The sequence below is a fragment of the Chamaea fasciata genome, unplaced genomic scaffold (genome assembly GCF_029207755.1).
Source record: "Chamaea fasciata isolate MVZ Bird 193981 ecotype frontalis unplaced genomic scaffold, bChaFas1.0.hap1 SCAF_14, whole genome shotgun sequence".
Lineage (NCBI taxonomy): Eukaryota > Metazoa > Chordata > Aves > Passeriformes > Sylviidae > Chamaea > Chamaea fasciata.
In genome coordinates, this window is record NW_027094099.1 from 2,149,539 (window position 1) to 2,173,955 (window position 24,417).

Here is a 24,417-nt window from a genome sequence, read left to right on the forward strand (position 1 = left end):
AGCCCGAGCGGGGCCGGCGGCGGATGCGACATCGGCGACGGGCACCGGGGGGCGCGTCAGTGCCACCGCACGGGGACGGCAGCGGCCTGTCCCCTCCCTGCCCGGGGCGGGGAGCCTCCTGTTCCCTGCCGGGAGCCTGTCCCCTCCTGTCCCCTCCTGTCCCCTCCTGTCCCCTGCCGGGAGCCTGTCCCCTCCTGTCCCCTCCTATCCCCTCCTGTCCCCTGCCGGGAGCCTGTCCCCTGCCGGGAGCCTGTCCCCTCCTGTCCCCTCCTGTCCCCTGCCGGGAGCCTGTCCCCTCCTATCCCCTCCTGTCCCCTCCTGTCCCCTGCCGGGAGCCTGTCCCCTCCTGTCCCCTCCTGTCCCCTCCTGTTCCCTGCCGGGAGCCTGTCCCCTCCTGTCCCCTCCTGTCCCCTCCTGTCCCCTACCGGGAGCCTGTCCCCTCCTGTCCCCTCCTGTCCCCTCCTGTCCCCTACCGGGAGCCTGTCCCCTCCTGTCCCGAGGTCCTTGTCCCCTCCTTTACCCCCCGAGGGCCCGGGATCTGTCCCTGCTGTCCCTGTCCCCTCCTGTCCCTGTCCCCTCCTGTCCCTGTCCCTGCTGTCCCTGTCCCTGCTGTCCCTGTCCCCGTTGCTGTCCCAGCCCCAGCCCCGCGCTGGCCGCAGCCCGGAGCAGCCCCACGCCTTGGGGACACTGGTGGCAGTGCCACCCCCTGCTCGTCCCCTGCGCTGTCACCGCCCTGGGTGGGACCCGCTGGCATCGCTCCCGCCACGGCCACGGGGTCAGGGGACACGGGGGGACACGGGGCGACACGGGGGGACACGGGGGGGGGCATGGAAGGATGGATGGAGGGATGGATGGATGGATGGATGGATGGATGGATGGATGGATGGATGGATGGATGGAGGGAGGGATGGATGGAGGGAGGGATGGAGGGATGGATGGTTGATGGATCCATGGATGGATGGATGGGTGGGTCCATGGATCCATGGAGTGCGCAGCTCCATTTCCATCCCCAGACCGGATTTATCCCAATATTTTCCCACCCCATTCCCCCCTCTCCCGCTCCCACCCCTTTTCCCAGTGTTTGTTCAGGAACTGATTGATGGGGCCGTGAATTATTGATCACATCCCATCGGGATCATCAATATCATTCCAGCAGAGCCCTAACAACACCAGGAGAGGCTCCTGCTCTTCCCGGGGATGGGATTTTCCTGGCGCAGAGGAGAAAACTGGGATTTCTGCGGAATTCTTAGAGCCCTTTTCCCAGGATTTGGGGGTTTGGGAGCTGTTCTGCCCCCCCTGCGAGTGCCAGTCCTGTTTTTTTTGGGATGGATGAGCTTTGGGGCAGGATCAGGGCAGGGAAAAGCTGATCCCGATCCCACAGCCCAGAGAGTCCGGGAATAACGCCCTGGGTCCTTTAGGATCAGTCAATGTCACCGTGTCAGTGTCCCCAGCGCCACCAATGTCAGTGTCACAGTGTCCGTGTCACCAGTGTTGGTGTCACACGTGTCAGCGTCACAGTGAGTGTCATAGGTGTGAGTGTCCCCAGTGTCACCGTGTCAGTGTCACCGTGTCAGTGTCCTCAGTGTGTCACTGTGTCAACATCACCATGTCAGTGTCACTGTATCGGTGTCCCCAGTGTCACACGTGTGAGTGTCACTGTGTGAGTGTCCCCAGTATCAGTGTCACTGTGTGAGGGTCACAGGGTCAGTGTCACAGTGTCAATGTCCCCAGTGTTGGTGTCACAGTGTCACTGTGTCAGTGTCCCCAGTGTCACCAGTGTCACAGTGTGAGTGTCACCAGTGTCACTGTGTCAGTGTCCCCAGTGTCACTGTGTCAGTGTCACAGGCTCAATGTCCCCAGTGTCGGTGCCCCCAGCGTCACTGTCACACTGTCCGTGTCCCCATTGTCCGTGTCCCCAGTGTCAGTGTCATGCTGTCTGTATCCCCAGTGTCACAGTGTCCGTGTCCCCAGCTCAGTGGCCCCACTGTCCCCACTGTCACTGTCACATTGTCCGCGTCCCCAGCGTCACCAGAGCAGCGCCAGCCCGCGAGCCGCTGTGCGAAGGAGACACCTGGTGGTGGCACTGCCTTGTCACAGCCAGCCCCGCTCGGCGACACCGCGACTGCCACCGGAGGCCACCGCAATGGGGACACCCAGTGCCACCTCCCTGGGGACACCCAGTGTCACCTTCATGGGGCGCCCAGTGACACCTCCATGGGACACCCAGTGCCACCTCCTTGGGGACCCTCGATGCCAGAACCTCCAGGATATCCTGGGAAAAGGGGTTGGGATCGGGATTTTGGGGTTCCCGAGTGTCCCCACATTCCCCAGAAAATGTCCCTTTTGGGGACAGCACCGAGGCCGAGGAATCCCGGAATTCCCGGCTCCAACTGGGAATCCTGGCCGGGATGGGGACAGGGCCAGGTGACACCTCCGAGGTGGCGTCCCCATGTCCCCAAAATCCTGGAAGAGGCGGGAGAAGGGTTCCCAATCCCAGCTGGTGGCTTGGGGTTGGATGGGAACAACCTTGGGAGCGAGGAATAGGAATTCAATCCATGGAAAACATTCCTGGAGCTGGGGAATTTTGGGTGTTCCCAAAAACGGGATCCAGGATAAAAGCAGAGCCCCGAATTCATTCCCTGTTTTCCCTCAGGAAATTCTATTTCCCGATTTCCCGGCAGCCCCGGATTTGTGGGAATGTGGCTGGAAGAGGCTCCTTCCCTCGTGGAATGTGGGAATTTGATCCCTGGGGTCTCCCCTTGCCTTCAGGGATTTCTCCCATCCCTAAAACCCCAGGAACTGGGTGCGGGGCAGGTTTTACCCCAGAATTCCCGGTTTTCCCTGTTTGGGATGGATTGGGAAAAGCAGGATGATGGGAAGAACCGAGGAAGCGGCGCCAGGGCTGGAATTTTATCCCAGAGCAGTTTTATTGGGGGGAGGCGTTAAAAAACCCAGGATTTCAATCCCTTGTTACTGCAGAAAAACAATCCCAATCCCAATCCCAATCCTAAGGAATTCCCTGCTCCGCGTGCTGATCCCAGAGGGAATCCCACCCTTTGGGGGGGCTCGAGAATGGGATCTGCCAGCACGGATCCCGAATCCCATCCCAAATTTTCTTTTGGGATCATCCTGGGCCGGGATTTAAGAGAAGGAATTCCGTTCCCAGGAAAACCCCAAAGGGGAGCTCACGGGATTTGGGGCCGCCCGGGAACACCGGGGGCTCATCCCAGGAATAAATCCGGGATTGGCCAAGAAGGGCAAAGCCCGAGCGGAAATCCGGGGATTTGGGGATGATCCCACGGGGCGTCAGCAGGGGGGCGGCTCCGGTGTCACCGTCACCACCACGGTGTCCTCGTCGCTGTCGTCCGAGCTGCAGATGATGATGCTGCCGCCCTCTGCAAGGGAAATCCCAGAATTCCGGATCCCACGGGACCAACGTTCCCGAGGTCTGCACCGGGAACCAACCACAGCTGGGGGGACACCCCTGGAATGGTGGGGACGCCGTGGATCCTGAATTCCATGGACTCTGAATTCCATGGATCCTGAATTCCATGGATCCTCCATCCCATGGATCCTGAATTCCATGGATCCTGAATTCTATGGATCCTTCATCCCATGGATTCTGAATTCTATGGATCCTTCATCCCATGGATCCCTCACCCCATGGATCCTGAATTCCATGAATCTCTCACCCCATGGATCCCTCCCCCCACGGATCCCTCACCCCATGGATTCCTCATCCCACGGATCCTCTCCCCACGGATCTGGGCCAAGGTTCCCATTGACGGGCCAGGGCAGGTCCCGGGACAAGGGGACACAGGGGACCCCGAGGCCGCTGCCATTCCCGGCGCCCACCTGCGTCCCCGGCGCGGTTCTGCTGCCACGTGGAGGGGCCGGGCTCCGCCTGGAATTCCCAGTGGGACCGGGGCTGGCTGGGCCCCGCCTCCTGCTCACATTCCAGCTTCAGCATTTTGGGAGACATCTGGCTGCCCTTCTCCATGCACGGAAGGGGCCGCTTGCACCGCGGCAGCGCGACAGGCTGGGAAAGCGGGATTGGGGTCGGGATCGGGAACGCCTGGATCCCACCGCGCCCCGCCTGGATGGGATGGGCCTCACCTGGTCCACGTGGATCTCCTCGAGGCCGTGGGAGACGCTCTGGATTTTGGGATGGAATGGATCGTCTTCCTGCGGGAAGAGCGTGGAGTTAGGACGGGCGTGGATCCCGGCGGAGGGGCGGGAACACCCTCGGGAATGGGGAAACTGAGGCACGGAGGAGTCGGGGTGGGGCTGGCTGCGGCTCCCCTGGCTGGTGCCACGGTCACGGAATTCCCCGTGGGAAAGCGGGGATGGAGCAGTGGGATGGGGCAGGACCGTGCCCGGTGGGATATGGGAAGTCATGGGGGAGGAAAAACCGGGAATACCGGGATGGGGAGGGAAAGGAGAGGCCCGGGTTTGGGATGGGGCAGGAGCACCCGGATGTCTCACCAGGCTGTTCTCCAGGGCCACCTCGACATCTGGGACAGAGAAAACCGGGATGAGATCCCGAGCCGGAGCCTCCGGAGCTGGGAAAACCCCACCCGGCAGCTCCGATCCCTTCCCTCGGGATTGGGAGGCTCTGGGAAAACGGGAATGAGCATTCCCAGAGCCTGCGGGATCGGGGGGACACCCACAAGGGGCTCCACAAAAACTATGGAGCAAATCCTGGCTCCGGGGGGGTAATGAGCTGGAGGAGGGGGAGAAGAAGGAGGAGAAGAAGGAGGAGAAGGAGAAGGAGAAGGAGAAGGAGAAGGAGAAGGAGAAGGAGAAGGAGAAGGAGAAGGAGAAGGAGAAGGAGAAGGAGAAGGAGAAGGAGAAGGAGAAGGAGAAGGAGAAGGAGAAGGAGAAGGAGAAGGAGAAGGAGAAGGAGAAAGAGAAGGAGAAGGAGAAAGAGGACAGTAGAAGTTCTGGATGTCCCACCACCCAAAGTGTCCAGGCCCAGCCGGGACTCTGCCCAACCCCTGCTGCTCCAGCGCTGCCTCTGCTGCAGCTGGATGAGCCCCGAGGTCCCGTCCTATCCCATCCCATCCCATCCCATCCCATCCCATCCCATCCCATCCCATCCCATCCCATCCCATCCCATCCCACCCCACCCCATCCCATCCCATCCCAACCCATGGACCCCATCCCAACCCATGGACCCCATCCCATCCCACGGACCCCATCCCATCCCATGGATCCCATCCCACACCCCACACCCCGTCTCCCTCACCCCACCTCCCCCGGCCCCCCCGCATGCCGCGGGTCCCGTCTCACCCGCCCTCCCGGTGACCCTCTCGGCCAGGGCCCGCAGCCGCGCCCGGCACAGGGCGAAGTGCGGCGGCTCCCGCAGCTCGGGGGCCCGAGGCGGCCGCAGGCGCTGCAGCTCCCGCAGCGCCGCCCTGACGAAGGGCTGCATGTCCATCAGCTCCTGCTCGCCGCCGTAGCGCCCCAGGCGCTCCACCAGCCTCTCGGCCGCCCGCAGCCGCAGCAGCGAGCCCTCGGCGCCGCGCAGCTCCTCGGCCAGCGCGCTCCGCCCGCGCTCGGGCCGCGCCTCCAGCAGCTCCTGCAGCTCCTCCGCCTCTCTCCGCACCAGCTGCTGCAGGCGCTCGCAGGCGGCCAGGACGCGCTCCCGCAGCCGCTCCCGCTGCTCCTCCCGCCGCGCCGCCTCGCCCCGCAGCCGCGCCAGCGCCGCCTCGAAGGAGCCGCGGAGGCGCCGCAGGTCCCGGCGCAGCGAGCGCAGCTCCTCCTGCCGCCGCTGGCTCTCGGCGCGGAGGTCGCGGAACGGAGCGTGGGCCGTGTCCAGCAGGGCGCAGGGACAGCACAGGGCGCGCTCACAGCGGGGACAGTAAATGCTGAGGGGAGGGAGGGGACACGCGGGGACATCAGAGACACGGACACGGGGGAGTGGGGACACCGCGGGAGAGGCGCCGGGGGTCAGGGATTGGGTCCCAGGAGGGGTGGGAGGGACAGGGGACAGGGAGGGACAGGGGACAGGGAGGGACAGAGATGGACAGGGGACAGGGAGGGACAGGGGACAGGGAGGGACAGGGGACAGGGATGGACAGAGGTCACTGATGGAGAGGGGACAGGGAGGGACAGGGGACAGGGATGGACAGGGGACAGGGAGGGACAGGGGACAGGGAGGGACAGGGGTCAGGGAGGGACAGGGGACAGGGAGGGACAGGGGACAGGGAGGGACAGGGGTCAGGGAGGGACAGGGGACAGGGATGGACAGGGGAAAGGGAGGGACAGGGGTCAGGGATGGACAGGGGACAGGGAGGGACAGGGGACAGGGATGGACAGGGGTGGACAGGGGACAGGGAGGGACAGGGGTCAGGGAGGGACAGGGGTCAGGGAGGGACAGGGGACAGGGAGGGACAGGGGTCAGGGAGGGACAGGGGACAGGGAGGGACAGGGGACAGGGAGGGACAGGGGACAGGGAGGGACAGGGGTCACTGATGGACAGGGGACAGGGAGGGACAGGGGTCAGGGAGGGACAGGGGTCAGGGAGGGACAGGGGACAGGGATGGACAGGGGACAGGGAGGGACAGGGGACAGGGAGGGACAGGGGTCACTGATGGACAGGGGACAGGGAGGGACAGGGGTCAGGGAGGGACAGGGGTCAGGGAGGGACAGGGGACAGGGAGGGACAGGGGACAAGGAGGGACAGGGGACAGAGAGGGACAGGGGACAGGGATGGACAGGGGACAGGGAGGGACAGGGGACAGGGAGGGACAGGGGACAGGGAGGGACAGGGGACAAGGAGGGACAGGGGACAGAGAGGGACAGGGGACAGAGAGGGACAGGGGACAGGGATGGACAGGGGACAGGCAGGGACAGGAGACAGGGATGGACAGGGGACAGGGAGGGACAGGGGACAGGGATGGACAGGGGACAGAGAGGGACAGGGGACAGGGAGGGACAGGGGACAGGGAGGGACAGGGGTCACTGATGGACAGGGGACAGGGAGGGACAGGGGACAAGGAGGGACAGGGGACAAGGAGGGACAGGGGACAGGGATGGACAGGGGACAGGGAGGGACAGGGGACAGAGAGGGACAGGGGACAGAGAGGGACAGGGGACAGGGATGGAGAGGGGACAGGGAGGGACAGGGGACAGGGAGGGACAGGGGACAGGAATGGACAGGGGACAGGCAGGGACAGGAGACAGGGATGGACAGGGGACAGGGAGGGACAGGGGTCACTGATGGACAGGGGACAGGGAGGGACAGGGGACAGGGATGGACAGGAGACAGGGAGGGACAGGGGACAGGGATGGACAGGGGACAGGGATGGACAGGGGACAGGGAGGGACAGGGGACAGGGAGGGACAGGGATGGACAGGGGACAGGCAGGGACAGGGGACAGGGAGGGACAGGGGACACAGAGGGACAGGGGTCAGGGATGGACAGGGGTCAGGGAGGGACAGGGGTCAGGGAGGGACAGGGGACAGGGAGGAACAGGGGACAGGGAGGAACAGGGGTCACTGATGGACAGGGGACAAGGAGGGACAGGGGACAGAGAGGGACAGGGGACAGAGAGGGACAGGAGACAGGGATGGACAGGGAACAGGGATGGACAGGGAACAGGGATGGACAGGGGACACGGAGGGACAGGGGACAGGATGTGGCTTCAGGACATGACAAGATTTGTGGGCAGGACGAGATTTAGGGACAGGATGACATTTGGGAGCGGGGTGAGATTTAGGTACAGGACGAGGTTTGGGCTCATCCCGCTCCTGCCCACCCCAGGCTGGAGCATCATCCCCAAATCAGGGATTTGGGGACAGGATGAGATCTGGGGACAATGTGACATATGGGGACAGGATGAGGTTCGGACACAGGACGAGGTTTGGGGACAAGATGAGTTTTGAGGACAGTGTGAGATTTGGGAACAGGATGAGTCCTGGGGACGGGATGAGATTTGGGGACAGGATGAGGCCCGGGGACAGTGTGAGGTTTGGGGACAGGACAAGGTTTAGGAATGGGATGAGTTTTGGGAACACTGTGAGATTTGGGGACAGGATGAGGCGCAGGGACACTGAGGTTTGGGGACAGTGTGAGGTTTGGGGACAGGACGAGGTGCGGGGACACTGTGAGGTTTGGGAACAGTGTGAGGTCTGGGGACACTGTGAGGTTTGGGGACAGGACGAGGCGCGGGGACACTGTGAGGTTTGGGGACAGGATGAGGCGCAGGGACACTGAGGTTTGGGGACACTGTGAGGTCCGGGGACAGGACAAGGCGCGGGGACAGTGCGCGGCCCGGCCCCTGCCCGCGGCGCGCCCACCTGCACACGCGGCTCTCGCCGGGGTGGCTGGCGCTGGAGCAGAAGAGGCTGCAGGAGGTTTTGGTGTCCTCCAGGAACTGCTGCACCGAGCCGGCGCGCAGCTCCTCCACCCTGCGGAACCTGTGCTCCTTCTTCTTGTGCCACCACTGGTGCTCCTCGAAGCAGCGGGCGCAGAAGAACTCCTCGCAGTCCGAGCACCACACCAACGCCGCCTCGGCGCGGCAGCGGCTGCAGCCGGGCCCGCGGGCGCTGCGGATCTGCCTCCACACCTGCAGGCGGCCGCGCAGGTTGGAGAAGAGCAGGTTGTCCACGGCCGGGCCGCCCGCGGCCGCCCGGCACAGCGGGCACTGCTTGGTGTCGCTCAGGCAGCCGGGGCACAGCGTGTGCAGGCAGCTCAGCAGCCGCGGTTGCGCGCAGTCCTGCCCGCAACCCTCGCACAGCAGGAACTGGAAATCTTCCTCGTCATCGCCAGCCTCCTCTTCCTCCGCGGGGGGCGGCGGGGGGGTGCCCGCGGCGGGGCCCGGCCCTGCGGGGGGCTCGGTTCCTTCCCCGGTTCCGTCCCTGGTTCCGTCCCCGGTTCTGTCCCCGGATCCATCCCCGGTTCCGTCCCCGGTTCCGTCTCCACCTGTGGAGATGCGCAGGGAAATTCCCCCGTGGGGTGGGAGTTGTGGCTCGGACCCCATAAATCCCGCTCGGGGCTCTGCTCTCCCTCCGAGGCATCCCGGCAGGTTCCTCCTGCCCGCCCCTCCCCCCCCCCCCGAGCTCCTCCCGGAATTCGGCATTCCCGAACAGCCCGCGCCGAGGTGGAAACGAAAGCGAAACGGCTTTTGGTGCGGCCACCGCCCCTTGGACACCCTGGCAGCGACCCCAAAACCTCCCCGGCCGCGGCCCCAAAACCCCCCCGGCACCGATCCCAAAACCCCCTCGGCACCGACCCCAAAACCTCCCCGGCAGCGCTGTCCCCAGCACCAGCCCTGTCCCCAAAGGCGTCCCCAAAGGCGTCCCCAAAGGTGTCCCCCTCGCCACTCCTCCCCTCCCAGCTCGGCAGCGCGGACAATCCCCCCCCCCCCCACCCCAAAATGAATATTTGGGGGAGCCAAAGGAAGCCGGGACGCCCCCTCCCCACCCCACAGCGGCTCCGCACCCTAAAACCTGAGCCGCACCCTGTCCCCGAGCAGGAAGGGCGGGCGCGTCCCTCCGGGGCGCTGGGGCCGCGTCCCCCGGGTCCCCCCCGGTACCTGGCGGGGGCTCGGCGGGGCTCCCGGGCATGGGGCGGCTCCGGGCGGCCTGCGACGGGAACGGCGGGGGAGGAGCTGCGGAACGGGGCGGCAACCGAGCGACGGACCGAGCGCCGGACGGAGGGAGGGACAGAGGGACGGAGGGAAGGGAGTGAGAGCGGGAGCGGTGAGGGGGCGCCGGGGGAATCCGGGGTTGCGGGGACCGGCGGGTGTGGGGCAGGGATGGGGATGAGGGATGGGGATTCGGGTCCCGGGATGGGGTTCTGGCCCCGGGATGGGGATGCAGCGATGGGGCAATCCCGGCGCCGGGATGCGGTTCTGGTCCGGGGATGGACAATCCCGGTACCGGGATGCGGTTCTGGCCCGGGGATGGACAATCCCGGTGCCGGGATGCGGTTCCGGCCCCGGGATGGACAATCCCGGTCCCGGGATGCGGTTCTGGCCCCGGGATGGACAATCCCGGTCCCGGGATGCGGTTCTGGCCCCGGGATGGACAATCCCGGTCCCGGGATGCGGTTCTGGCCCCGGGATGGACAATCCCGGTCCCGGGATGCGGTTCTGGCCCCGGGATGGACAATCCCGGTCCCGGGATGCGGTTCTGGCCCCGGGATGGACAGTCCCGGTCCCGGGATGCGGTTCTGGCCCCGGGATGGACAATCCCGGTGCCGGGATGCGGTTCTGGTCCGGGGATGGACAATCCCGGTGCCGGGATGCGGTTCTGGCCCCGGGATGGACAATCCCGGTGCCGGGATGCGGTTCTGGCCCGGGGATGGACAATCCCGGTGCCGGGATGCGGTTCCGGCCCCGGGATGGACAATCCCGGTCCCGGGATGCGGTTCCGGCCCCGGGATGGACAATCCCGGTCCCGGGATGCGGTTCTGGCCCCGGGATGGACAATCCCGGTACCGGGATGCGGTTCTGGCCCCGGGATGGACAATCCCGGTGCCGGGATGCGGTTCTGGCCCGGGGATGGACAATCCCGGTGCCGGGATGCGGTTCCGGCCCCGGGATGGACAATCCCGGTCCCGGGATGCGGTTCCGGCCCCGGGATGGACAATCCCGGTCCCGGGATGCGGTTCTGGCCCCGGGATGGACAATCCCGGTACCGGGATGTGGTTCTGGCCCGGGGATGGACAATCCCGGTCCCGGGATGCGGTTCCGGCCCCGGGATGGACAATCCCGGTCCCGGGATGCGGTTCTGGCCCAGGGATGGACAATCCCGGTACCGGGATGCGGTTCTGGCCCAGGGATGGACAATCCCGGTCCCGGGATGCGGTTCCGGCCCCGGGATGGACAATCCCGGTACCGGGATGTGGTTCTGGCCCGGGGATGGACAATCCCGGTCCCGGGATGCGGTTCCGGCCCCGGGATGGACAATCCCGGTCCCGGGATGCGGTTCTGGCCCCGGGATGGACAATCCCGGTGCCGTGGGGCGGTTCCGCCGTGCCGTGCCGGGCCGGGCCGGGCTGTCCCCATTGTCCCCGCCCCATCCCGGGGGACATTCCCGGCCCCATTCCCATCCCTGTTCCCTCCCTTCCCACCCGGGGACACGGAGGCCGAGCGCGGCGGGAATTTCGGGATCAAACCCCTTTTCCCAAAGCCCGCATTCCCGGGGTTTTCTGGGAATGCGATCCGCTCACCGGGCCGGGACTGGGGACGGGATCCGCTCCTTTGTCACATGACGAAGCCACCAGGAAGCGCCAGCGCCGCTCCTTCCTGTCCCCATCCCCGCTCTGGCGACAACGCCGCCTCACCCGCTGTCGCCGATGTCGCCAGAGCGGGGCCGGGGCCGCGGGACGATCCCGGAGCTCCGATCCCGACGGGAATTGTCCCCGCGGTGTCACCTGGGGGGGCAGCGGGGGTGGCACCGCCGGGATTGTCACCCGTGGTGGCGGCGGGGGTGTCACCGCTCCGCCCGTGTCCCCCGGGGGGGTGACAGGGACATTGGTGGCCGCGGTGGGGAGCGGGAGCGGCGGGCGGGAGCTTCCCATGGGACACGGGGCGGGATTTGGGGACGGGAGGAGATTCGGAGGTCTGGGGACGGGGATTTGGGGACGGGGATTTGGGGACGGGGATTTGGGGACGGGGATTTGGGGACGGGGATTTGGGGACGGGGATTTGGGGACGGGGATTTGGGGATGGGATTTGGGGACGGGGATTTGGGGACGGGGATTTGGGGACGGGGATTTGGGGATGGGATTTGGGGACGGGGATTTGGGGGCGGGGATTTGGGGGCGGGGATTTGGGGACGGGGATTTGGGGACGGGGATTTGGGGACAGGGATTTGGGGACGGGGATTTGGGGACGGGGATTTGGGGACGGGGATTTGGGGATGGGATTTGGGGACGGGGATTTGGGGACGGGGATTTGGGGACGGGGATTTGGGGATGGGATTTGGGGACGGGGATTTGGGGACGGGGATTTGGGGACAGGGATTTGGGGACGGGGATTTGGGGACGGGGATTTGGGGACGGGGATTTGGGCACGGAACATCTGGGGACAGTGAGGAGATTTGGGGATGGGATTTGGGGCCAGGACGGCATTTGGGGACAGGGATGGGATTTGGGGACAGGGATTTGGGGACAGAATGGGATTAGGGACAGGTTGGGATTTAGGGACAAAGTAAGATTTGGGGACAGGACGAGGTTTAAGAGACAGGACAAGATTTGGGAACAGGATGGAATTTGGGGTCAGGATTTGGTTTTGGGGCCAGGATTTGGGATTTGGGGATGGGATTTGGGATTTGGGGACTGGATTTGGGATTTGGGGCCGGGATTTGGGATTTGGGGATGAGATTTGGGATTTGGGGCCGGGATTTGGGATTTGGGGCCAGGATTTGGGATTTGGGGCCAGGATTTGGGATTTGGGGATGAGATTTGGGATTTGGGGCCGGGATTTGGGATTTGGGGCCAGGATTTGGGATTTGGGGCCGGGATTTGGGATTTGGGGATGGGATTTGGGATTTGGGGACGAGATTTGGGATTTGAGGATGGGATTTGGGGTCATCCCGGTGCTGCCTCTCCCAAGTCGGATTTCTCGGGAATCGCCGTTCCCAAAAAGTGGGAAAATTGGATTTTCCCTGTTAAAATCCCGGGATTTTCCTTGCAGCTTCCATGGGAAAATCGAGATTTGGGGCTGGAGCAGCAGCTCCTGGTGGAAATTAATAAATGAAATTATCAAATAAATAATTAGCAATTAATTGGGGAATTCATGACTTTGTTTGTTTGTTCCTGGGAGAATCCCAGTGTCGCTTCCCAGAAAATTCCAATGGGAAAAAAAAAAGGAATTATTTAAAAAACCTGAAATATTTCATCAATGCTCAGCCCCTGAATCCATAAAAAAAACCCAGAATTTGCTCCAGAATTCCCCAAAAAACCTTTTCCACCCTCACAGAATCCCAGGATTCGGGGATGGGAATGGGAAAAAAACCCAGAATTCCATTTAAAAAACGAGTGGGGAAAAAAAAAAAAAGGCAGGAAAAGGGAAATTCGGAGCCACTTTTGGGAGCTGAGGAAGGAATTCCAAGCGCAGGAATCCCAAGGATTGTTTATCCTGGTGGGATCCAACAATTCCAAACAATCCTTGGAGCCGGGAACGGAATTCCCAGGTTTGCAATTCCTGGGGGTGGAATTCCGGCCTCTCTCTCTCCTTCCGAGCTGGGATTTTTTTTTTTTTTTTTTTCCCAGAAAAACGGCCCCGGGTTTGATCCCATTCCCAAATCCATGGAAAAATGAGAGTTTGGGAAGAGCTTTCTTCCCGCAGGTTTTTCCAGGGGGAAATTCCAGCTGGAGGAGGCTCCAGAGGGTTTCCTGGGATTCCTGTAGGTGCAGAATTCCCGGGATCAGGGAGCTCCAGAGCCAGGAAAAAACCGGGAATTTCTTCCAGCCTGATCCCTGATTTTTCATGGGAGGAGCTGGGCTTTGCTCCCCTTGGATTTGGAATTCCCGGCCCTGGAAAACTGGGAATCCACAGGCTGGGCCTCACTTGGAATTCCTTGGGATGAGATTCCGAGGGGGATTTGGGGGGGGTGATCTGAATCCTTGGATTGGGGGGAGAATTCCCAGATCCTTTCCCAGGCCCCACATCCTCCCGGATTCAGGGGTTTTTTTTTGGGATCATCCCTCGGTTTTCCCGGGATCCGGAGGGATTTTGAACTTAAAAACTTGGGAGGAGCCCAAATGCCAACCCTGGAGCTGGGAAAAGCTCGGGAAAATCCGAAAGAAATCTGGGATGAGGGAAAACCTTTGGAATTCCCGGAGATCCCGTCTCATTCCAGCAGCTCCCAGAATTCTCCGGGATTCAAACTCGGTTTTTAAGGAAAATAAAATGGGGAAAAAAAGCCGGGATTTGGTGCTTTCTCAGCTCCCTGGAAAATCCCCAAAATTTCCGTTCCCTCTTTTTCCCGGGAGAGCAGAAAATCCCCTTTTCCCTATGGAAAACCCCCCCACCCGCATTCCCAGAATTTTTCCCTCTGGAATTCACTCCCCATCGTGGGATCCATCCCCAGGGACTTTTTTTTTTCCCCCCGAAATCCCGAAGGAATCCCGGAGTTTCCTGGGATGAGGAGGAGGCCTTGAATCCAAGGATTCTCCCCCCCTGAGCGGCGGAATTCCCGGAATTCCCGATATCTCCCTGACGCAGGAGCTGAGCCTCTGGAATTCCGGGAATTTCCACTCGGCCCGAGCCGCTTCCAAAGGTATTTTAAACACAGAGAGGGAAAAAACCCCACAAAAAAAAAACGGGATTCGGGGATTTTGGGATGAGCGGAAAACCCCTGGAAGCAGCGGAGGGGTTTGGTGCTGATCCAGAAAATTTTTTGGGAATGCTGAGTCAGTGCCAGCTCCAAACCCCCACCGGGAATTCCTTTGGGATCGACACCTCCAAAATTTCCCGTTCCCTTCATTTTCCAAGAATTTTCCAGCTGGAAAAAAAAAAAATCCCAAATCCTGGGGAGATTTTTCCAGGTTTTCCAGGGGAGGGTCCCAAAAAGCGGGAGAGGGGATTTGGGGATTTGGGAATGGAAAACTGGGAGGGAGGAGGGGGAGGGAAGTGAAGAGGGACAGAAATTCCATTAAAAAACCCGGGGATTGGGATAACAAAGGTCATGAAATAACCCCAGAGAAAATGAGGAAAATTGGGAATGGGATAAAAATCCGTGGGATTCATTCCCGAGGAGTTTTCCCTGATTTCCCCGGTTCCTTTTCCTTGGATCCAATGGAATGGGAAGAGCCGGGGGGGTGGGGGGGTGGGAAAGCTGGAATTTGGGGGGGGTCTCGGTCATTTCCCGGTGATCCAAACCCAAATCCCATTTTTTGGGGAGGATAGAAAGCGACTTCCCCTCCCCCAAATCCTCATCCCGCTTTTCCCCGGGATCCCGAATTCCAGGGAAAATCCCGGAGCGTTGTTTTCCCCAAATTCTATCCCTCCCTCCAAAAAAAAAAAGGGGGGGGGGGGGGTGGGATTTGGGTTTGGATCACCGGGAATGACGGAGACCCCAAAATTCCAGCCCAAATCCCTTCATTTCCCCACCAATCCCAGGGATAATCCCGGCACCCCCCGGAGCGCCGTTTTCCCTTTGGATGAGGAATTCGGGGGGAAGGGAAGGAGGGGATCCACACGTTCTATCCCCCCAAAAAAATAAAATAAAATAAAAATCAAGCCGAAGGAATTTTGGCTCTGCCGGGGTTGGAATTTTGGGGGTTTCCATCCTTCCCGATGATCCGACCCCCTGTGGATGCGCAAATCCCCTCCCTCCCTTCCCAAAACTCCCCCATGCAGGGGGAACGCAGCTCTCCGGGCGTTCCGGGATTCTCCTGGAATTAGGGAGAAGCGGAGCCTTGGCCCGGCCCTTATCAGCCCGGAACCCAAACAATCCCCTCGGCCCGCGCCTCCGCGCCTCCGGCCGGGGATAAACAATTCCCAAAAAAAAAAACAACAAAAAAAACCCCCAACAATCCCGCCGGGAATGCTCGGCCCCATCGCCGGCACCCCGGAAATGACGGAGGGCGCGCTCAGGGGCGCCCTTGGAATTCCAAAGGGTGGGAGAGGAATGGGGGAGGTGAGGGAGGGAGGGGGGGGGGGGGGGACTCATTCCAAGCGGGATATAATCCGGATGAACGTCGCGCGGGAATTGCAGGATTCCGGCTGAGCGCTGCTCTGCGCCGCCCCGGCCGCCGCCGCTCCCCCGCCCTGGGAGCCGGCCCGGAGCGCTGCCAGCCCCTGGATTTGGGGCGACGAGCTCCATTCCCAGCCCCATTCCCAGCCCCATTCCCAGCCCCATTCCCAAATGCCGGTGGAAGTGCAGTGCCAGGAGGCGCAGCTGGTGGTCACCGTGCACCGGGATTTGTTCGGGAACGGGCGCCTGGTGAACGCGGCCGAGCTCAGCCTGGGTCCCGCCGCCTGCAAACATTCCCGCCTGGATCCATCCCAAAAAACCGTCACCTTCAGCGCCGGCCTGCACGAGTGCGGCAGCACCGTCCAGGTGAGTCCCGGCTCCGAGCCGGGCATTCCCGCCGGCATTCCCGCCGGTATTCCCGCCGGGAGCGGCTCCCGCGGTCCCGCGAATCCCAGGGTTTAAGGGAGATCCAGGTGAGTCCGGGATTCCGGCCGGGAGAAGGCTCCGGGAGATCTCAGGGAGTCGGGAGAGATCCAGGTGAGTCCCGTCCCGATCCTGGAATTCCCACCTGGAGCGGCTCCCGCGGTCGCGCGGATTCCCGGGTTTAAGGAGAGCCCCGCCCCGATCCCGGGATTCCGCTCATATCCCGGGATTCCAACCTGGAGCGGCTCCAGGAGATCCCGATCGGGGGAAATCCAGGTGAGCTCTTGTTCCCATCCCGGGATTCCCACCTGGAGCGGCTCCCGCGGTGTCGGGAAAGATCCAGGTGAGTCCTATCCTGATCCTGGAATTCCCGCCTGGAGCGGCTCCCGGGCTCCTGCAAATCCCAGATTTAAGGGAGATCCAGGTGAGTCCCGCTCCTATCCCGGAATTCCCTCCCGGAACGGCTCCCGAGGCCGCGTGGATTCCAAGTTTTACGGCAGATCCATGGGCTGGATCCAGGATTATCCCAGGGCAAGGAGGAGTCGGGATTTCCCGGGAATCGGAGCGGTTCTCCCGCAGCTTTTCCCACTCCTCTGGGAAAAACTCCTTTTCCCTCGACTTTAATTCAACTCCCTGAAAACGGAGATTTCCCATCCCTTTTCCCCATTTTCCATCCTTTCCCTGTCCTTTTTCCAGCCCATTTCCCCCGTTTTCCACCCCCTTTCCCACCTTTTCCCTGGATTCCCCCCAGCATTCCCAGGCAGCCCAGCGGTGGTGCCGGCATGAGGGGTGGCCTCTCCCCCACGGAATTCCCGGTTTTCATTCCCAGGTCACCCCGGATTCCCAGATTTCTTTGGATGCCCTCTCCCCCTGCTGATAGCCCTGGCACGGGGAACCCCCTTTCCCACGGAATTCCCGGTTTTCATTCCCAGATCACCCCGGAGTCCCTGATTTACCGGACGCTGCTGAGCTACGACCCCAGCCCCGGCAGCAACCCCGCCATTGTGCGCAGCAACCCCGCCGTCATCCCCATCGAGTGCCACTACCCAAGGTCACCCGGCATTCCCGGCATTCCCATTCCCGCCCTGGGATCCCAGCCTGCGTTCCTGGCATTTCCATTCCCAACCCGATGTCCCCATTCCCAGTGTCCCTATTCCCATTCCCAGTGCCGCGTTCCAGTCCCAGCATCCCCATTCCCATCCCAGTGTTCCCATTACATTCCCAGGATCCCGTTCTCTTTTCCGGGCAGGATAACGTCACCAGCATCCCCAGTGCCCAGTCCCAGTGTCCTCATTCCAGTCCCAGTATTCCCATTCCATTCCCAGTGTCCCTTTTCCCATTCCCAGTGTCCCCAATCCCAGAGTCCCCATCCCATACTCAGTGTCTCATTCCCAGTATTCCCAGTGTCCCTTTACCAGGCGGGATAACATCTCCACCGGCTCCCCATTCCCAATGTCCCATTCCCAATGTCCCATTCCCAATGTCCCCATTCCCAATGTCCCCATTCCCAGTATCCCATTCTCAGTGTCCCCATTCCCAGTATCCCATTTCCAATGTCCCATTCCCAATGTCCCCATTCCCATCCCACTGTCCCATTCCCAATGTCCCCATTCCCAGTACTCCCAGTGTCCCCATTCCCATTCCAGTGTCCCATCCCAGTATCCTATTCCCAGTGTCCCCCTCCCAGTATTCCCAGTGTCCCACTCCCAGTGTCCCCATTCCCAGTATTCCCAGTGTTCCGTTCCCAGTATTCCCAGTGTCCCGTTCCCAATGTCCCCATTCCCAGTATTCCCAGTGTCCCATTCCCAGTATTCCCAGTATTCCCAGTGTCCCCATTCCCAGTATTCCCAGTGTCCCACTCCCAGTGTCCCGTTCCCAGTATTCCCAGTGTCCCGTTCCCAGTATTCCCAGTGTCCCACTCCCAGTGTCCCCATTCCCAGTATTCCCAGTGCCCCATTCCCAGTGCCCCCATTCCCAGTATTCCCAGTGTCCCCATTCCCAGTATTCCCAGTGTCCCATTCCCAGTATTCCCAGTGTCCCACTCCCAGTGTCCCCATTCCCAGTATTCCCAGTGCCCCACTCCCAGTGCCCCCATTCCCAGTATTCCCAGTGTCCCGTTCCCAGTATTCCCAGTGTCCCACTCCCAGTGTCCCCATTCCCAGTATTCCCAGTGCCCCCATTCCCAGTATTCCCAGTGTCCCGTTCCCAGTATTCCCAGTGTCCCACTCCCGGTGTGGCCGTTCCAGGCGGGATAACGTCACCAGCGGCTCCATCCGTCCCACCTGGGCTCCCTTCAACTCGGAGCTGGCGTCCGAGGAGCGGCTCCTCTTCTCCCTGCGCCTCATGAACGGTGCGGCCCCGGCATTCCCCGGCCCCGCTGCCCCTTCCCGGCCCTTCTCACTGCGCTCCCGTCCCTCTTTCCGGCCCTTCCCGTCCCCTTTTCCCATCCCCTTTCCCATCCCTTTTCCCTCCCTTTCCCCCTTTTCTCTCCCCTTTTTGGGATGGCTTTGGGAACAATCCCATCGGTATTCCGGAAGATTGGAACCCCAAAAGGAGCTTGGTCTTCTTGGTCTCTCCCTTTTTCCATCCCTTTCCCCCCATTTCTCCATCCCCTTTCCCATTCCTTTTCCCCATTTTCCATCCCCATTTCCCCCCCTTTCCCACTCCTTGTTCCTCCCCTTTCCCCCTTTTGGGGTGGGTTTGGGGTTGATCCCTTTGGATTTTCCAGAGGACTGGAACTCTGGGATGGGATTTTTTGGGATTCTCCCTTTCCCATCCCTTTTTCCCTTTTGGGGATTTCCCAGAGGACTGGTACCCCAGGACGGGATTTTTTGGGATTCCCCCTTTCCCATCCCTTTTTCCTTTTGGGATTTTCCAGAGGACTGGAACTCCAGGACGGGATTTTTTGGGATTTTTTGGGATTGCCCCTTTCCCTTTTCCCTTTCGGGGTTTTCCAGAGGACTGGAGCTCGGAGCGGGATTTCTCGGCGTTCCGCCTGGGGGACGTGCTGAACCTGCAGGCCGAGGTGGGCTCCCACAGCCACGTCCCGCTGCGGCTCTTCGTCGACTCCTGCGTGGCCTCGCTGGGGCCCGGCGCCGGCAGCGAGCCCCACTACGCCATCATCGACTTCAACGGGTGCGCCGGGGACACACGGGGACGGCTGGGGACATTTGGGGAGGTTTGGGGAGGTCTGGGGACATTTGGGGACAACTCGGGCCGAGGGACACAGGAGGTGGTGACGCCTCATCCCATCTCGCTGCTCCATCATCGACTTCAACGGGTGTGCCGGGGACAGCTGGGGGTGTTTGGGGACAGCTGGGGGTGTTTGGGGACATTTGGGAACACTTTGGGGTCTGGGACGTGGTGGCGACACCTCAGTGACTTCAACGGGTGAGTCTGGGGACGTTTGGGGACAATTTGGGGTGAGGGACACGGTCAGGAGGTGGTGACACCTCATCCCTCCCCACTGCTCCATCGTTGACTTCAACGGGTGCGCTGGGACAGCCGGGAGCATTTGGGGACTTTTGGGGACATCTGGGGACATCTGGGGGTGTTTGGGGACATTTGGGGATAATTTGGGGACAATTTGGGGTGAGGGACACGGTCAGGAGGTGATGACACCTCATCCCTCCCCACTGCTCCGTCATTGACTTCAGTGGGTGGTGCTGGGGACCTTTGGGGACATCTGGAGATCGTTGGGGACACCTGGGGACATTTGGGGTCTGGGGGACAGGCAAAGGGTAGTGAGCCCTCCTTGTCCCACTAGGCCAACATTGACTTCAACAGGTGGGTGTGGGGATGTTTGGGGACATTTGGGGACATTTTGGGGTCTGGGATATGGTGGCGACACCTCACTACACCATCAACGACTTCAACGGGTGAGTCTGGGGACATCTGGGGGTGTTTGGGGACATTTGGGGTCAGTTTGGGACATGGTCAGGGGGTGGTGACACCTCACTGCACCATCACCAACTTCAACGAGTGCGTTTGGGGACCTCTGGGGACATCTGGGGTAAAGGACAAGGTCAGGAGGTGGTGACACCTCATCCCACCCCAGTGCTCCATCATCGACTTCAGCAGGCGGTTTTGGGGACTTTGGGGACATCTGGGGACACTTTGGGGTGAGAGACATGGTGGTGACACCTCACGACTCCACCCTCAACTTCAACGGGTGGGTTTGGGAACGTTTGAGGACACTCGGGGACATTTGGGGACACTTTGGGGCCTGGGAAATGGTGACGACATCTCACCCCACCCCACCGCCCCATCATCAACCTCCACGGGTAAGCTGGGGACATTGCGAGGACATTGCGGGGACATTTTGGGGATGTTTTGGGGACATTTGGGGATCTGAGGGCACGCCCAGTGGTGCTGAGCCCTCACAACTTCCCCGGGTGCTCTGGGGACCCATGGGGACAGGGCGGTGCCACCGCTGGCTGTGACCCCGCTGTCCCCTCAGCTGCCTGGTGGACGGGCGCTCCGAGGCCACCAGCTCGGCCTTTGTCACCCCCCGGCCCCGGCAGGACGTGCTGCGCTTCCAGATCGACGCCTTCCGCTTCGCCGGGGACACCCGCAGCCTGGTACGGCCCTGGGGACACCTGGGGACGTCTGGGGCACCTGGGGACACCCCGGGACACCTGGGGACACCTGGGGATACCCTGGGGACACCCCGGGACACCTGGGGACACCTGGGGATACCCTGGGGACACCCGCAGCCTGGTACGGCCCTGGGGACATCTGGGGACATCTGGGGACACCTGGGGACACCCTGGGGACACCCTGGGGACACCCCGGGACACCCGCAGCCTGGTATGGCCCTGGGGACACCTCGGGACACCTGGGGACACCCCGGGACACCTGGGGATACCCTGGGAACACCTGGGGACACCTGGGGATACCCTGGGGAGACCCGCAGCCTGGTACGGCCCTGGGGACACCTGGGGACATCCAGGGACGCCCCGGGACACCCTGGGACACCTGGGACACCTGGGGGCACCTGGGACACCTGGGGACATCTGGGGATACCCTGGGGACACCTGGGGACACCCGCAGCCTGGTACAGCCCTGGGGACACCCCGGGACACCTGGGGATACCCTGGGGGCACCTGGGGATACCCTGGGGACACCTGGGGACACCCCAGGACACCCCAGGACACCCCGGGACACCTGGGGACACCTGGGGACACCTCGGGACACCTGGGGACACCCCGGGGCCCCTGGGGACATCTAGGGACACGTTCAGCCTGGTACCGCCCTGGGGACACCCTGGGACACCTGGGGACACCGCGATGTCCCCACACCCCACGGTGGGCCCACAGAGAACCCAGCAGTGACAATGGGTGACAATGGGTGACAATGGGTGACAATGGGTGACCATCAATGACAATGGATGACCATCGACAACAAGCGGTGACAATAGGTGACCATTGATGACAATTGGTGACAGTGGGTGACAATGGCTGACCATCGATGACAATCAATGGCAATTGATGACATTGACCATGAGTGACCATGGGTGACCATGGTTGACAATGGGTGACAACCAGTGACAATGAGTGACAATGACAATGAGTGACAATGGGAGACGATGGGTAACCACCAATGACAATGAGTGACGATGGGTGACACTTGATGACAATGGGTGTCAATGCGTGTCAGTGGGTGACAATGGGTGACAGTGGGTGACAATGGGTGACACTTGGTGACAATGGGTGTCAATGGGTGACTGTGGGTGTCAGTGGGTGACAATGGGTGTCAGTGGGTGACAATGGGTGACAATGGGTGACACTTGGTGACAATGGGTGTCAATGGGTGACTGTGGGTGTCAGTGGGTGACAATGGGTGACAATGGGTGACACTTGGTGACAATGGGTGTCAATGGGTGTCAGTGGGTGACAATGGGTATCAATGGGTGTCAATGGATGTCAATGGGTGACACTTGGTGACCATTGGTGACAATGGGTGACAATGGGCGTCAGTGGGTGACAATGGTGACACTGGTGCCCCTGTCCCGTCCCCGCAGATCTACATCACGTGTCACCTGAAGGTGACGCCGGCCGAGCAGAGCCCGGACGCGCTGAACAAGGCCTGCTCCTTCAGCAAGGCACGGAACACGTGAGTGACACCGCGGGGACACCGCCGTCCCCTCCCCGGCCCGGTGGCACAGAGTGACTGCTGTCCCCTCCCCGCCACAGGTGGGCGCCCGTGGAGGGGACAAGGGACATCTGCAGCTGCTGCGAGCTGGGCAACTGCGGCAGCGCGGGCACGGCGCGGAGCGTGCGGCCACCGGAGCCGTGGGACGGCCACCGCTACCGGAGACACGGTGAGGGGACACGGGGACATGGGGACATGGGGACATGGGGACATGGGGACATGGGGACAGTGTGGGTGGGGTGATTCCTCCTCACTGTCCCCTCACTGTCCCCCGCTGTCCCCAGCTGCCACCTCTGAAGCCGATGTTGTCATCGGTCCAGTGCTGCTCGCCAGTGATCAACAGGGACAGCGCCCACAGAGCCACCAGGGTGCGTCCCCGCCGGTGACCGCGGGGACAATGAGTGACAATGAGTGACAGTGGGTGACAACGGGTGACAATGGGTCAATCGTCGATGACAACGGGTGACAATGGGTTGATCATTGATGGCAATGGGTGACAGTGAGTGACAATGGGTGACAATGGCCATTGATGACAGTGGGTGACAATGGGTGACAACGGGCGACAATGGGTGGCCATCAATGACAGTGGGTGACACTGGGTGACACTGGGTGGCCATCGATGACAATGGGTGACAATGGGTGACAGTGAGTGACACTGGGTGGCCATCAATGACAATGGGTGACAGTGGGTGACAGTGGGTGACACTGGGTGACCATCGATGACAATGGGTGACAGTGGGTGACAGTGAGTGACACTGGGTGGCCATCGATGACAATCAGTGACAATCGGTGACCAGGATGACAATCAGTGAAAATGGATGGCAATGAGTGACACTGGGTGACCATCGATGACACTGGGTGACACTGAGTGTCAATGGGTGACAATGCCCGGTCACCTCGGGGTCACTCGTGTCCCTTTGCAGGCGCGGTGACGGCGCCGGCCGTGGGGACAGCGCTGGCCTGTGCGGTGGCCGGCGTGGCGGTGGCCGGAGCCGTGCTGGCCATCGGCCTCAGGCGCCGGAATTCCCAATAAATCCTGGGGGGACAAAGGGAATTCCCAACAAACACCACGAGGACCAACAGAATTCCCAATAAATCCTGGGGGGAATTCCCAATAAACCCCACAAGGACAAACAGAATTCCCAAAAAGTCCCGGGGGACAAACGGTGTCCGAGGGGTCACTCCGGGGAGGAATCCCGGGAATGGAGCAGGGAGGGTGACCAGGCCTGTCCCAGTGTCCCCAGTCCCATCCTGGTGTCCCCAATACCATTCCCGATGTCCCCAATCCCAGTGTCCCCAGTCGCATCCCAGTGTTCCCATTCCTGTCCCGGTGTCTCCAATCCCAGTGTCCCCATTCCATCCCAGTGTCCCCATTCCCATCTTGGTGTCCCCAACCCCATTCCCAGTATCCCAGTGTCCCAATATCCCCATTCCCAATGTCCCCATTCCCAGTGTCTCCAATCCCAATGTCCCCCATTCCATCCCAGCGTCCCCAGTCCCATCCCAGTGTCCCCAATCCCGGTTCCCCCAGTCCTACTCCGATGTCCCCAACCCTGGTGTCCCCAGCCCCATTCCCAATGTCCCCAATCCCAGTGTCCCCATTCCAGTGTCCCATCCCAGTGTCCCCAAACCCAATGTCCCCCATTCCATCCCAGTGTCCCCAGTCCCATCCCAGTGTCCCCAATCCCAGTGTCCCCAATCCCAGTGTCCTCATCCCAGTGTTCCCAGTCCCAGTGTCCCCAATTCCATCCTGGTGTCCCCAGCCCCATTCCCAATGTCCCCAATCCCAGTGTTCCCATTCCAGTGTTCCCAGTCCCATCCCAGTGTCCCCAATCCCAATGTCCCCCATTCCATCCCAGTGTCCCCAATCCCATTCCCAAAGTCCCCAATCCCAGTGTCCCCATTCCCAGCCCATTCCCATCCCAAAACTTCTCAGATCTCTCTGGGTTTTTAGAAAAGTTGGGAAAACACAAAAAAAATCCCTAAAAACCCCCCAAACCTCACGGGATTTCCCTCCCCAAAATTCCCGGAGCTGTTTCGTTCCCTCCTTGGGGACATTCCCAAAAAATTCCCAAGGATTTGAGGGATCACGAGGATTTTATGGAACATTGTGGGGGGGGGAGGTCCCTGCTTTTATTCCAGCCGTGGATTCCCTCAGGAAATGGGGGAAAAAAACGGGAATAA

At 61.6% G+C, this 24,417-nt stretch overlaps 2 protein-coding genes across 4 annotated transcripts; one reads left to right on the forward strand and one right to left on the reverse strand.

Moving 5' to 3' along the window:
- Positions 1–2,912: 2,912 nt before the first annotated feature.
- Positions 2,913–14,210, reverse strand: PML (PML nuclear body scaffold). Of its 3 annotated transcripts, none has more exons than XM_066196101.1 (8): positions 11,183–14,210; positions 9,543–9,591; positions 8,305–8,929; positions 5,293–5,870; positions 4,486–4,514; positions 4,117–4,185; positions 3,856–4,039; positions 2,913–3,395 (listed from the first exon to the last, which is right to left on the reverse strand). In XM_066196101.1, the coding sequence occupies exons 1-8, from the start codon at positions 12,083–12,085 to the stop codon at positions 3,307–3,309; spliced, it is 2,526 nt and encodes an 841-aa protein (XP_066052198.1). In that variant the 5' UTR covers positions 12,086–14,210; the 3' UTR covers positions 2,913–3,306. The 3 variants fall into 3 exon arrangements, with proteins under 3 accessions (XP_066052198.1, XP_066052200.1, XP_066052199.1); XM_066196103.1 differs by having other exon boundaries at positions 9,543–9,617; positions 11,183–11,268; XM_066196102.1 differs by lacking the exon at positions 11,183–14,210 and having other exon boundaries at positions 9,543–10,655.
- Positions 14,211–15,766: 1,556 nt separating this feature from the next.
- ZP3 (zona pellucida glycoprotein 3) lies at positions 15,767–24,371 on the forward strand. Its single transcript, XM_066196110.1, has 9 exons — positions 15,767–16,023; positions 17,013–17,131; positions 18,327–18,430; positions 19,038–19,215; positions 20,540–20,660; positions 22,103–22,194; positions 22,275–22,402; positions 22,518–22,601; positions 23,157–24,371. The coding sequence occupies exons 1-9, from the start codon at positions 15,829–15,831 to the stop codon at positions 23,264–23,266; spliced, it is 1,131 nt and encodes a 376-aa protein (XP_066052207.1). The 5' UTR covers positions 15,767–15,828; the 3' UTR covers positions 23,267–24,371.
- The last annotated feature ends 46 nt before the right edge of the window (positions 24,372–24,417 follow it).